The sequence below is a fragment of the Photinus pyralis genome, unplaced genomic scaffold (genome assembly GCF_008802855.1).
Source record: "Photinus pyralis isolate 1611_PpyrPB1 unplaced genomic scaffold, Ppyr1.3 Ppyr1.4_LG9, whole genome shotgun sequence".
In the NCBI taxonomy this organism is placed as follows: domain Eukaryota; kingdom Metazoa; phylum Arthropoda; class Insecta; order Coleoptera; family Lampyridae; genus Photinus; species Photinus pyralis.
In genome coordinates, this window is record NW_022170878.1 from 9,393,960 (window position 1) to 9,407,171 (window position 13,212).

The window sequence follows — 13,212 nt, forward strand, 5'->3', positions numbered from 1 at the left end:
CGTCGCAGACAAGAAGGGGCGCAAAAATTACTCATGTTCAATGACTGACGGCCCACAGACGTAAAAATCGTACCCGGGAAGCATATTCCCAAATAGTAGACCCGTTACCCCTTCGGAAACTCTGTAGGCAGTATTTTTGTACAACTTTGCTATTCAAAAAAATGTGAGAACACATAAACCTACGCATTTTCATTCATCACTACTACAAACGATGATGATTTTCGTACTGTATACCTAAATTTGCAATTTTCAATAGGTAACCTAATGTTCAATTCCGCTGAATTGGAATTAGCGCGGGCCATTGTCTGATAGGCGGTACGAAGTTCGCTAGTAATAAATGAACCTCTATACAGGGTGTTAATTAATGTCATGCAGATATTTCAGGGGGTGACATACTCGCCAAAATAAGAAAAAATGCATGGCTTAAAAGCCGTCTTTTCGTTATACAGGATGACTCTGTATATGCGACCAACTATTTTGATACTTTGTTGTAGAGATTCTAAAAAATAATTGATCTATCAATTTTGAAACAATTATTTTAGAACATAAGAGAGAAAACGCAAAATACGTGAACAAAATTGGAACTTCGCCACCCTGTATAGGTAACAAAAATGGCGTCCTTTAGACCACGCACATATTTGCATTTTTTTTCTAATTTTGACGAGTGCTACCACCCCCTGAAATATCTGCATGACATTAATTAGCAACCTGCATTTTTAGCGCATTTTCCAGCTCATGTTGGAAGGCGCTTTATGGCCACTTTCTCCGTCCGAGGTCTTAACTACTTCTACAGTTTTCAAGATATGTAAGTAGATGACCAATGTATGTTCTGGACCAGCAAGTGACGTCACACCAATCAGAAACGAGATCGTGACCTCACAGCCAATCACAGGTGTAAGGTCAAACATATTTTAGAACCGGTATCAGTACACATAGCTGTTGAACTAGGTGGAAAAGCTGTTGGACCAGTTGAAAAAGCTGTTGCACCGCCATACGAACCTGAAAGTACAGGGCGTAGTCGTCCCTGATTGGCTGTGCCGTTATGATCTCATTTCTGATTGGTGTGACGTTACTTCCTGGTCCAGAACATACATTGGTCATCTACTTATGTAGTTCGTTTTGCATTCGGTAGCTAATAGCTCTGGCACCTCAACCAAGAAGAATCTGGACGATTAATATGCGCATGATCGCGATGTCAATTTTCATATTTATGGAGATATTTCTTTAAAATTTTAACCACAGATGCTTCTAGTAAAGACAAGCATATCGCATATTGTAAAAATCAGATGTGGGCATGCGCAAACTACGCAATGTCAACTTTCTTATTTATAGAGATTTTTTGTAAATTTTAACCAGAGATTCTTCTAGTAAAGGCAAACATATCGCATACCTTAACATCAGGTGTGTGCATGCGCAGACTACGAAATCTTAAGTTTCTTATTTATAAGAATATTTATGCCATAACTTATTTTCCTTCAAAACTTATCAAAAACAAAGGAACTCACACAAAAATTGTAATGAACTTTTTTGTAGAGTTTTTTAAGCCATTTTGGCCAGTGCATGCGAAAAAAATTTTTAAGCCGTTATGACTTAAAATTTTGATACTCTCAACAGCCTTGAAGATGGTTACGGATCAAAACCAAAATAGCACGTTTTCGACTCCCCATACCATCATATTATGCACCCCAAATTTATAAGTTATAAGCGAGGTTATAAGACTGGAGAGTCTGATGTAAATTGTAATCATATATGGTCTTTTATACATATACTTATGGATGTAATGCAATAAGAGCATATCATATGAATGCATGATTAATGAATTATTAACAATAGAAATAAATAAAATAAAAATTAAAAACCAGAATAATAATAAAAAACGAATATTCATTTTTTATAATTATTTTAATTCCTTTTTTAATTTATGTAAAATTAAAAAATTTCGCGGCACCCTTATGAAGTGCTTGTAGCACCCACTTTGAGAACCACTAGTATAAAGGCAAGAGAACGGCTACATGGAAATGCGAAAATTACACAAGAGTCAGTAACAATAATTAAAGGTTCGCTCTATCAAATTCCTAGATTTTGTTAAAGATAGAGGTATTCTGGAACGGTAGACAATAGATCAAAAGGTCACAGTGCAGGAACCAACTGAGACCACCCTCTAATACAATAATAATAAGCCACCAACAGCACAAGTTCATGTAGTGGGCGAGTTTTACTCTATGGTAGAACCTAAATCCAAATGGACCTTTAATTACTTCAAGAACATTTTGAAAATAAACGAGTAATTTAAGGGGTGATTTTACCTTTAATGACAGGACGAAGCAACGTAGAATTAAACTACCGTAGTGGTCAAATGGTGACATAATCCATTTATCACTTTTTAGTTCGTAAAAGCAAATATCGTCACAAAATATTGCTAAAGAATAAAATATTTTAATAGAGAAAATGTACATTATTAGAACGATCTACAGTCTCACTAAACATGCGCAATTGTTATTCAACGTCCTCCTCCTGCAACTGCCGCTCTTGCCTGAGCACGCGAGGCGCGATTGCCGGTAAACGCTGAACTAATAAATGAAAAACTTGCGGAGGTAAAGTCTGCTGCAGGACCTGCAGTAACTCGTTCGGCTGTCCGCACACCGCAACTGCATTAGCTAAATGATCGATGGCGTTAGTGACGTCGCCCTGCGCTAACAGCTCTTCGCCAAGCTGCACCTCCTGCAGGAAGAATCTTTGTACGGCCTCGTGATCTTTCATGTCTGGAAACGTGGAGGTCGCCTGTTTCCGACTCGACGCCATTTCCTTATTAGCTCGCCGTCCTAAAAAGAGGGTTACGACGTGACCACATTCAATAGGGTAACTCACGTTCACGCAGTTTCTTTTTAAAGTCAGGATCCTGGTGCCTTTTGTGATCGAAATAAATGCAATATCCGACAAAAATTGTGCCACATACGCCGGCGGCAATAGCCAGCATGGGTTTAGTAATCATTGCCATTTTTTTATTATCGAATTTTATTCTCCAAGGGTAAATAAGTATAAATCCGCACCTCGATTATACCAACCTCATCATCTTCCGGCCATTTTGGTATAGGTTAAACTGTAAACTGTATTATCGATTGCTCATCGCGAGGGAGGGGAATTTAAATTTCAATCAAAAATTCGTATTCGTAGTTGTCAAAATTAGTTTTCGAAAAACTTTTACTAACTTGATGCAGTACGCGTCTACGCGATAAATTGGAGGTAATTTTGATCTTAAAAAAATAAAAATAATTAATGTCTTCAAAGATTCTCTGGAAGGAAACTAGATTTGGCAGCACTGCATTAGGGGATTAAGAACTCATGTACATGGTGAGTCAACCTTCTGTAGGCTGCTGACTGATCTGAATAAACCGGAAATATCGTCTTCATCTGATCATCTTCCAAATTAATTATTAGTGGGGCTTCTCGATCATACTTCACTTCTCCGTGCCAGCAATCTAAAATAATTGTTTTGCTATGCTCTACAGTGAGTTCGCGGAGGATCAGGTGTAACGTTGGCTTGTTATTTTAAACACTTTTCTCTGCCATAACCGACTTTCTGGCCAATGGCCCATATGAATAAAAGGAAGCAAATGCTTATACTTGCAAAATTCAAAGTAAATACTCGTAAGTGCACCTTTACACTGGGCGACTTAGCAGCGCTGCTGAGCAGCAGGACAGGGTGCAGTGCAACGCTGCTAAACAAACCAGTATGAAGGGGGGCACTTACGAGTATTTACTTTGAATTTTGCAAGTATAAGCATTTGCTTCCTTTTATTCATGTGTTGGATATAATGTTGTTTGCAAATTCCCCTTAGATTTTCGATGGGATTGGAAGCGCAATGGTAGGGAGACACGTAGCACCACATGTCCATTTTCTAATACCATCTCATGAATTCTCTTCACCAGCATACCGTTTTGAAGGTTGTAGTGTACTTAACCCCCACTCCAGGTTCTACGCTAACTTCACACTACAAGAACACGGAAATAAAGTAAACCCGGGAACGTTTAAGACGGAAGATTCCCTCCAAAACTAAATAAGATCCCGCTTAAATTTCAAAAGTGGCACGTGATAAAACATCTAAGGCAGGGCCCCTTACGTGAGTTATAAACAACGCTATGACCTGAAGTACACTAGGGAAGGAACATAAAATAAAACACTGAAATTGTGAAAAGTTTGTTTAATAATGATCGTTATTATTAAGATTGTGAAAGTCCGGAAACTGGTTGATGTACATTAATGTAAGCCAAGCAAGCAAAGCCAAATGGTGTCGTACTCTCGCAAAAGTAACTTCTAGGGGTAAAAAGAGTACGACGTAGAAAAACCTTGCAGTTTGATTAATACGGTCCAAAAGTTAGTTAAATGTAAACGTTTAAGCAGTACCTAATTAACAAAGATAGTAAATGCATATGCACAATGTTACACTCAAGGTTAAAACAAATTTTGAGAACAATGTGTCAGGTAAGGTAAGGCAAGGTACCTAAATTCTGAGACAAAATGAAAGGTACAGGATGTGACTCATCTTTGATGCAGTAAAGTCCTTTTGTTAAAAGCAAAATGGAAAATTACATGGCCTTGTAGGCAAATTCAACTATCGGCAACAATATGTGGAAATTAGCAAATCGTAACTCATTTATCGCACAAGATTCTAAACCGAAGAGTTTTTGGTTAGCGTAATCTTGCCCCCAAGATTTGTAGCATGAGCTCTCGTTCGGGATTTTCCAGCCTAAAGTTGAGACTCGAGAGTAGTTCCAGATTAGTGTCGTAACTCATTTGATTACAGTTTTTCCCCAGTTTAACAAGCCCCCAATCAACAATGATCGACTAATAAACCAATTACCAAATCATAAAATAACTTTCCACATATGTATCCTGGGCACTCTCCCGGCGGAAAAACAGTTGGACGAATTTTATTTGTTACAGTTATCGTTTCCTTTGTTACACAATTTTAAATATTTCGTTTAAATATCCCATTAAAAAAAATAAATTAATTGCGCTTTAAAATAAATTGATATACCGGACAAAAATTCAATACTCGCCTCCAAAACCTGAAATCAATCAAAAAAAACCTCCCAAGCCACAGGGCTCGGTATTATAATTAGTTGAATAGTAATATACTCCTATACCAGGTACGGTACGTACTTAATCGGAAATTCGGGAAGTGGCGCGTGTACAAATGTACGTAATAAGTATGTAACGTAAGGTATCCGGAATTTAAACTATGGTTCTTACAATTAACACTAAAATTTAAAACTAAGACCCTAAAAGAAATCAAAGGTAACCCCCTCCGTTGATGGCATAAAATATACGTACCTCTTTGTTTAAAATTGATCTTTTAAACAGAAAAACCGGGGAAGCTGGAAGTACAAACGTACAATTAAGCACAATCGAAGTGCGCAATAGGTAATGTAGTTTCAGTTGTAATGTTCCTAGGGGTCTATCAAGCCGACATTGAAAACGTGGACTTACCCTATACTTACCGTTGACAACTCTGGCAAGGTATTATATATCTATGGGCAAAAACTACAAACAGAGCAGAGACATGGAGAGGGGAGATCGGTGATCGACGAGTGCGCATCCAAGAAAGGATGCGACCTCATGGGCGCTGCCATTTTTACACCCTTTGTGTCATGTTGTGTTTATAGTGGTGTTATTTTAGCGTGTGTTCGTGTTTAGGAGAGCTTTTTTCGAGGTTTAAGTGTTTATTTTGTAACGTCAACGTCACTGGCATTTTCTTTTGTTCATTTGGATTGAGATATTAGTTTCTTCCTACGGAGCTGCTGCCGAATAGAGTGTAGTTTATGACGATTGCGTTAGATGTCTCTGGGTTGCGTCAGTAAACCTTTATAGTCCTGTTCAAATTTCGCGCTTCAATGGGTGTCAAAATGGCAGCCCCCTTGTTTTGTAACTTCGCGCAGTTTCATGCGTTATCTCCCCTCTCCATGTCTCTGAAACAGAGCCACCTATCTTACAAGTCGAAACGATGGAAGTTTCGCGGCACTTGTGAATTTGGCTGGCAGTCGGCTCGATATGGGTAGCACGAATGAACTCCTACGTTGTGTAATCGGTTCTGGGCGTCGATTCCCGAAGATGTGCTTTGTTCACATCGACTGACCTTGATGTGAACGTGAATGTCACTGCATTCTCGAACCTACCACATCGAGCGAAAAGTTGATCGAACGCAACGACTGGTCTAGACCTACTCGTTGCGTGAAAGTCATGCGCAGTTCAGCTACAGGACGGATCTTGCAGCTGTGCTATAGAGGTTATTCAGTGCCCTAACCTATAAATTCACATATTTTCTGTGAAATAAAACATAATTGTTCGATTTTCTGGTTATTAATAGCAGTATCCATAATGCAAAAACAAAACAAAATAAAAACTACAAATGACAGTAATTCTTATTGGTTAGCGCATAAAGTTTGTCCACGATTCGGGAATGCAGCTACTTGAACTTATCCCTATCGTATACGATCATGACGTCATGGCAGCCGGTCACATCACATGCACATCACGGAGCATATCGACTAACTTCGGGAATCGATGCCCTGGTATGGTTTGAGACGTGAATCGGGAAGCGAATTAAATAAAAGACAGAACTTTTGTGCGTAAGAAATAATAATAATATATATATTTTTTTTAATAATAATATTTTATTGTGTGTTGTGTTTATACACACTCGTCAACAAAGATAGGTACATAAACAATAAAACAATAAAACGGACGTATAGTTACAATCACATTGGGTGTACCGTACAAGGGGGCTTCGATAACAAAGAATTTGATTGTAAGTGGACTGTAATTATGAATTACTTCCAAGGCCTTGTTTATGCTGGGAATGAAAGAATATAGACACATAAATAAACGTGTTTATTATAAAAAATACAAAGTAAATGAATTTCTATTGAACATGGTTGGACGTAGGCACGACGGCTACTAGAATATGGTAAAGTTACGAAGGGATAATGTAAACAAAGGAACTTACGTGTTGTTTCGAAGTCCATTAACAACGAAGGCGATGTTGCAATGGCGAAGATTGCTCTTTTCTACGAAGTTGTCGAATTTGTCGATTTTGTTACAACGAAATCTTCTTATTGATGTGCGATGCTTTGACGTTCTGCTTGTTAATAACGATGTTGCGAACTGCACGGCGACATCTTGACCCGTTGTGGATCGATCGAGATCTATATGCGAACGACGAAGGCTAATCGGCCATTGATTAACGGCGACTTCTCAACGTAGTTGAGTTGATGGCTTCTAAGCGAAGAATGGGACGAATTCTGCGCGACGAGTACACATATTGCGCTTCTGCGGCTCATGCGCGCACACGTAACAAATAGGAATATATACAGGCAAGGCAAAACGGTTATGTACAGGGTATTTTCATTAAAGGAAAAACGAAAGGATATTTTATTCTAGTTTGGGGACGCAACATTGGGTATATGAACGGAGAAGACTTACAATAACTAACAAACTCGTCGAACGAATAAAAAGCATTACTTAACAGAATTTGTTTAATTTTTAATTTGAATGTAGAGAAAGGTAATGATTGTATATTAGCTGGGAGACAATTAAACAAAAATTGGGACTGATATCGTATACCAAATTGAGATATTGCTAATCTGCAAAGGTCAGTGCGAATATTGCCCTTGAGTCTAGTGTTACGGTCGTGAACTTTTGACTGTTGTACCTACATTAGTAGACATATTTTGTTTAGCGTAACACACTGCAGAAAGGATATAAATACAGGGAAGAGTTAAAATTCTTAGGTCAATAAATGCCTTACAATACTCGTCCCTATAACCAAGACAAGATAAGACCCTAATAGCTCTACGTTGGAGTTTAAAAATGCAATGCCAATGGGAGCTATGGCCCCATGCTAGTATGGCATATGACATAATACTGTGGGCATAGGCAAAATAGGCACTTGTAGTAATATTAATGGAGGTATTATAACGCAATCTAGTAAGTAAAAATATTGATTAAATTTATTTTATTATTTTATTATTTATTAATTTGTTTATTATTTATTGACAAGAACAAATAAATATATTACGCACACAACAAGACCATGCCAGGGAAACCTTCTACGGGACAAAAACCCCAGCATAGGCCACACAAATACATGAAATAAATCACCTACAGCAATCAAATGCAAGAGAAAATACACATAAATAAAACATCTCAAATTGTATGATAAAAACCAGATAATCAAATCAAATGCAATTAAACAAGTTCATAAAAACAAAATACACAAGACATCTAAATGCAGTGGAAAACATGATAAATCATTACATTACAAAAACACATCGAAACATCAAATAAGCGAGAGCCCCCCTTCGTATAGCTAACGCACAAGAACTGCAGCGCGCCACGAATAAGAAAGTAACAGATACAGCGAACAATCAAACTGTATTAGCTACTTCCCTCATGGAATAGTTAAGGATCAATCGAACAGAGCAACATCGCACTGATAATCCAAAATAGGTAACAGAAATACATACTTAATTAAACAAAACAATGGCATAATCAAACACGATTCAGATAACGATACTCAAAACAAAGGCATGGAATACGAAATGATTCAAATATCGTCGTTTATGCAAAATCAGCAAAATGTAAATAATATCAAATTGTGGCAAGAAATTCAATGATTAAATAGGTAGTTAGTACAAGAAAGAATAAAATGGTTACTACCTGTAAATACACCTTCAAAACACCACCACCAAAATAATCAATAATAAAAAAAAAAATGTAAAGCGTGATGCCTTCCGTTGACCTCCTCGCCATCTCCTTCATTCTCCCCCATATATCTTCTCTTATATATATGTTCTCCCCTAACTTCGTTACGAAAATCCCCTAGTATTCGGCATCTGCGCAAAACGGTCGATTGTAGCGCGGCTAAAGAGAGACCTAGGCCTAGTCTCTCGTGAAGTTAGCAGATGTTATTATATGAAGGAATTCTAACTTCAACACAAGTCCTTGCAACCAGTTTAAATTTCTTAGGTTATAAACTCTATTTGTTAATTTTGTTTTTGTTTTTATAAAAATAAGTTGTCCTGCCAGATTTTATTTAGTAGTAATAGTAGTCGGTGTACTACTCGTAGTCAGGAATTGTTATTGTATTTGTGAACTCACTGTGACTTTTGTAGTGTATGGTTTACGAAACATTTTAATCATGGATGTGAAAAAAACTAGTGTAAGGGTTAACTTTAATTGTAGTATATGTGATAAACATTTTTACGATAAAAGTAATTTAAATCGGCATTTAAAAACGATTCATAGTGTACCTAACCCACCACAAGAGAATCAGATAAATGTAAAAGATGATGGACAAGAAAGTGTTACTAAAGTCCAACAGTGTGATATATGTGGCAAAAACTTCTTTGATATGAGTACATTAAATAGACACTTACAAAAAGTACACAAATTAAATGAAAATAAATGTGTGAAAAACTCTATCCTTTGCTTAGAATGCAACAGCAAATTCTTAAATAAAAAACTTTTAATTGAGCATTTAGTTATTAAGCATAATTTTGAGGACGATTGGTATGAACATACATTTTGTTCTTTAAAAGGTAATCAGCATATATATTTCAATGCATTTTTCTACATCTACAATTTTCATTTCAGATTTCCAGTCCTGGATACTTAATATTGAACAAGAAAATAAAACACAATATGTACGTAAGAAGGGAAAATGTGTGAAAAATAATTGTACAGTGATTTATTATGAGTGTAATCGTTCAGGTATGTTGGATTATTTTTTTTTGTATATTGCACTATAACTATAACAATTTTTAGGAACATTTAAAAGCAAATCTTCGCAGATCCGGAATCAAAAAACACAGGGCACTCAGAAAATTGGCTTTTCATGTACCAGTCATCTAAAACTGAAAGTTTGCAATGAAACAAATAATGTATCAGTAAGATATTTTAAAACTCATTATGGACACGATTTACAACTTCAACACATCCGAATACCAAAAAGTGCAAGGAACGATATTGCTGCCAAACTTGTGTTAGGAGTGTCAGTTCCAAAGGTAGTCGATACTATTCGTGACAGTATAGGACAAGGTGGTGATTTACAACGTTCTGATCTAATCACAAAAAAAGACATATATAACATCAAAAAATCTTTTCAAATTGACATTGTAGATGGGTTACGCCATTCTGATGATGCCACAAGTGTGGCTCTGTGGGTTAAAGAATGTGATAAAAATAATCCAGTTCGGTTTTTTAAACCACAAGGGTCAGACGATCTTGAGTATGGATTGAATATATCCGATTTTTGTCTGATTATTATGAATTCATTTCAAAGTGATACACTAACAAAATATGCATCAAAGTTTGTTTGTATTGATGGTACCCATGGTACAAATCCCTATGATTTTGAATTGACAACAGTTTTAGTTGCCGATGAATTTGGCGAAGGAATGCCAGTTGCGTTCATGATTTGCAATAGAAAAGACACAGCTACATACGAACTATTTTTTAATGTTATAAAAAATTCATCTGGTAGCATAAATACTCTTACGTTTATGACTGATATAACAGAAACATATTACAATGCTTGGAGGTCTGTAATGGGAGACGTGCCAAATCGCCTTTTTTGCTCATGGCACATTGACAGAGCATGGAGAACGAATTTGGCAAAAATTTCATCAGCCACCTCGGAACAATCTGTACATAAACGAAAAGATGTATATAAGTTCCTTAAAAATGTTCAAACTTGTCTCTCGGTTGAAGAATTTCAATACCAGTACAACAACTTCATAAATTATCTTCAAGAAGATCCAGATACTAGTCATTTTTATAACTACTTTACCAGTTATTATGGACATAATCACTCTTTATGGGCGTATTGTCATAGAAAAGGATTGGGAATTAATACAAATATGTATTTGGAGTCTATGCACCGTATTATAAAATATGAATATTTAGATGGCAAAAAAGTTAAACGTTTAGATAAATCACTGCATAATTTAATGCGATTTACACGTGACAAGCAAGTGGAGTGGATAATTAAAGTAACTAAAGGTATGTATAGGTACATTATGTTTATTATTTTAAGATTCTCCTTATTATAGGAAAAAATACCAACAAAATTAATTCGATTAACCAAAGTCATCAAAAGGCTCTCCACGCTAAACTTAGTGCACATGAAGTAAATGAAGAAGGTTCGAAGAAATGTACGGTTCAGAATATAGACAATAGTAATGTATACACAGTAGAAGAACGAGCACATGGCATTTGTTGTAGTTTGACATGTCAAAACTGCAGCATATGCTATCATTCTTACAGCTGCACTTGTACCAATTATTTTATACAAAGTAATATATGCAAACATATACATTTTGTTTGTATACAGACAAAAAATAAGGAATGTATGGAAATCGCAGACACCATTGTGTGTCATTAGATAGACAATGATGAAATTAATACAGTAGCCAAAAGTTTATTTAAAACACCAACAGATACTTCTAGTTTACAAAATGAGCTTGTTAGTGCAGCTCTGGAATTAATTAACTTAGCAAAGAAAACAGTGGATACCAGCATACTAGCCACTGCAACAAAACAAGTGAAAACAATAAATGCTTTGTTAGAAATTGGATCAAATTTGAATGAGCAAGAACTTAACATTCCAGTTGCAATGAAAAGGGAACCAGCAAATAAAAACATTTCCAAACAAATGCAGTTCTTTTCTACAAAAAGAAGTCACAATAAATCTAAGGCTTATGCTAATTAAATATTCCCGTTCCTTTGTTACCTGCACAAACAGTTCCAATTTTAATGTAATTTTACTATTTTTAAAAAAGCATGTTAGAATTAAAGAAACTCATTAAACAGCACACCCAAATGACATCATCTAATAAACTACCCTGTTGTTTAATCGAAAACAAGTAATTGTAAAAATGATTACTTCTTTTTTCTAGTTAATAGATTTATAATTACGATTTTTGTAGATCTATTAAAAAAGATTATCAATAAAGTATTTTTCTCATAAACAATATAGAGTATATTATTACATTTATAATTATAATAAGACGAAATTTCTGTCGGACTCGTTTAATACAAAATAAGCGACTAACCCCTCCTTGGTTGCAATCAAGACTAACTTAAATAATCTAAACATACACTTTTATTCTTCCACCCCAGATGGGTTTTTATGTTTCTTCTGTTCACACAACATTTAGTTTAAAACAAAGACAATAAATTATCCCTTTTCAGTTATTCTAAATGCCAATTAAATTATCCATAACGAAAGAAATTAAATGTCTAGACAAGGCGATCATACGAGGGTTGTAAATAGGTCCTTTGTTAGCTAGATACATTCTTACACTCTAGTTTCTTAATTGCTGCATTACATACGACTTAACGTTAATATTTATACTAAGAGGGCCCACACTCATAACAATATTGTAAAGTCCTTCATATACTTATACCTCGACTTAAATGTCTATACAAAACGTTTTTCAGAAAAGAAACAAGAATTTTGAAATGATAAGCATTCGTTGATTGTATACTTTTACTTTACATGGAGCTTTTTTGCTTATTTTTAATATAAACATTAAGCCACCATTCCATCATATATATGTATATACCTACTTTGATCATTGCACTTAATCTTAAGTAGGTACTATCACTATTATAAGAAATAAGGCTTTATGATAATTCATTGACAATTTATGAGGGGCCGTATTCTCGGCTTCGTTCAAACTGGTCGACATACAAATGTGACTAAAGTTTCAAATGAAATCGTGAAAGTTGCAAGGATGTTTTTGCAAAATTACGTCAAAATTGTGTCACTCGTATACGTACCACTTCGAAAAAAGTTGAGAATTGGCCCCTAGTGATCTCGATTAATAACTGATTTATGTTTCTGATTGCCGATCTTACGCAATATGTTTAAAGGGTCACTAGTTTTATCTCAGGTCATAATTTTTTTGGTCCGGCATCCACTTCGATACCAACTTCTGAATTTGGTGCTTTTGCTCATCACGTTTCTTTTGTGGAATGCCGTCCAAGTGAATGACCGCCACTACCGGTGTTGGCAAACGATACAAAATTACACTTATTTGTCGCCCGGTAATTGCACCTAACAAACTTGTGCAAACGAAACCATCAGAACCTTATTTCGCCATTGGTCAATGAGCTCGTCACCATAATCATACTCGGCTACAGCAGAA

General features: G+C 35.8%; 2 protein-coding genes across 2 annotated transcripts; one reads left to right on the top strand and one right to left on the bottom strand.

The window, feature by feature from the left end:
• Positions 1 to 2,414: 2,414 nt before the first annotated feature.
• On the bottom strand, positions 2,415 to 3,162 carry LOC116180522 (mitochondrial import receptor subunit TOM20 homolog). Its single transcript, XM_031500558.1, has 2 exons — positions 2,869 to 3,162; positions 2,415 to 2,822 (listed from the first exon to the last, which is right to left on the bottom strand). The coding sequence occupies exons 1-2, from the start codon at positions 2,996 to 2,998 to the stop codon at positions 2,497 to 2,499; spliced, it is 456 nt and encodes a 151-aa protein (XP_031356418.1). The 5' UTR covers positions 2,999 to 3,162; the 3' UTR covers positions 2,415 to 2,496.
• A 5,854-nt stretch (positions 3,163 to 9,016) lies between these two features.
• On the top strand, positions 9,017 to 11,998 carry LOC116180644. The gene is made up of 5 exons (XM_031500733.1): positions 9,017 to 9,028; positions 9,175 to 9,600; positions 9,656 to 9,772; positions 9,827 to 11,062; positions 11,113 to 11,998. Exons 2-5 carry the CDS (start codon positions 9,201 to 9,203, stop codon positions 11,442 to 11,444), a joined length of 2,085 nt encoding a protein of 694 aa, XP_031356593.1. The 5' UTR covers positions 9,017 to 9,028; positions 9,175 to 9,200; the 3' UTR covers positions 11,445 to 11,998.
• Positions 11,999 to 13,212: the final 1,214 nt, after the last annotated feature.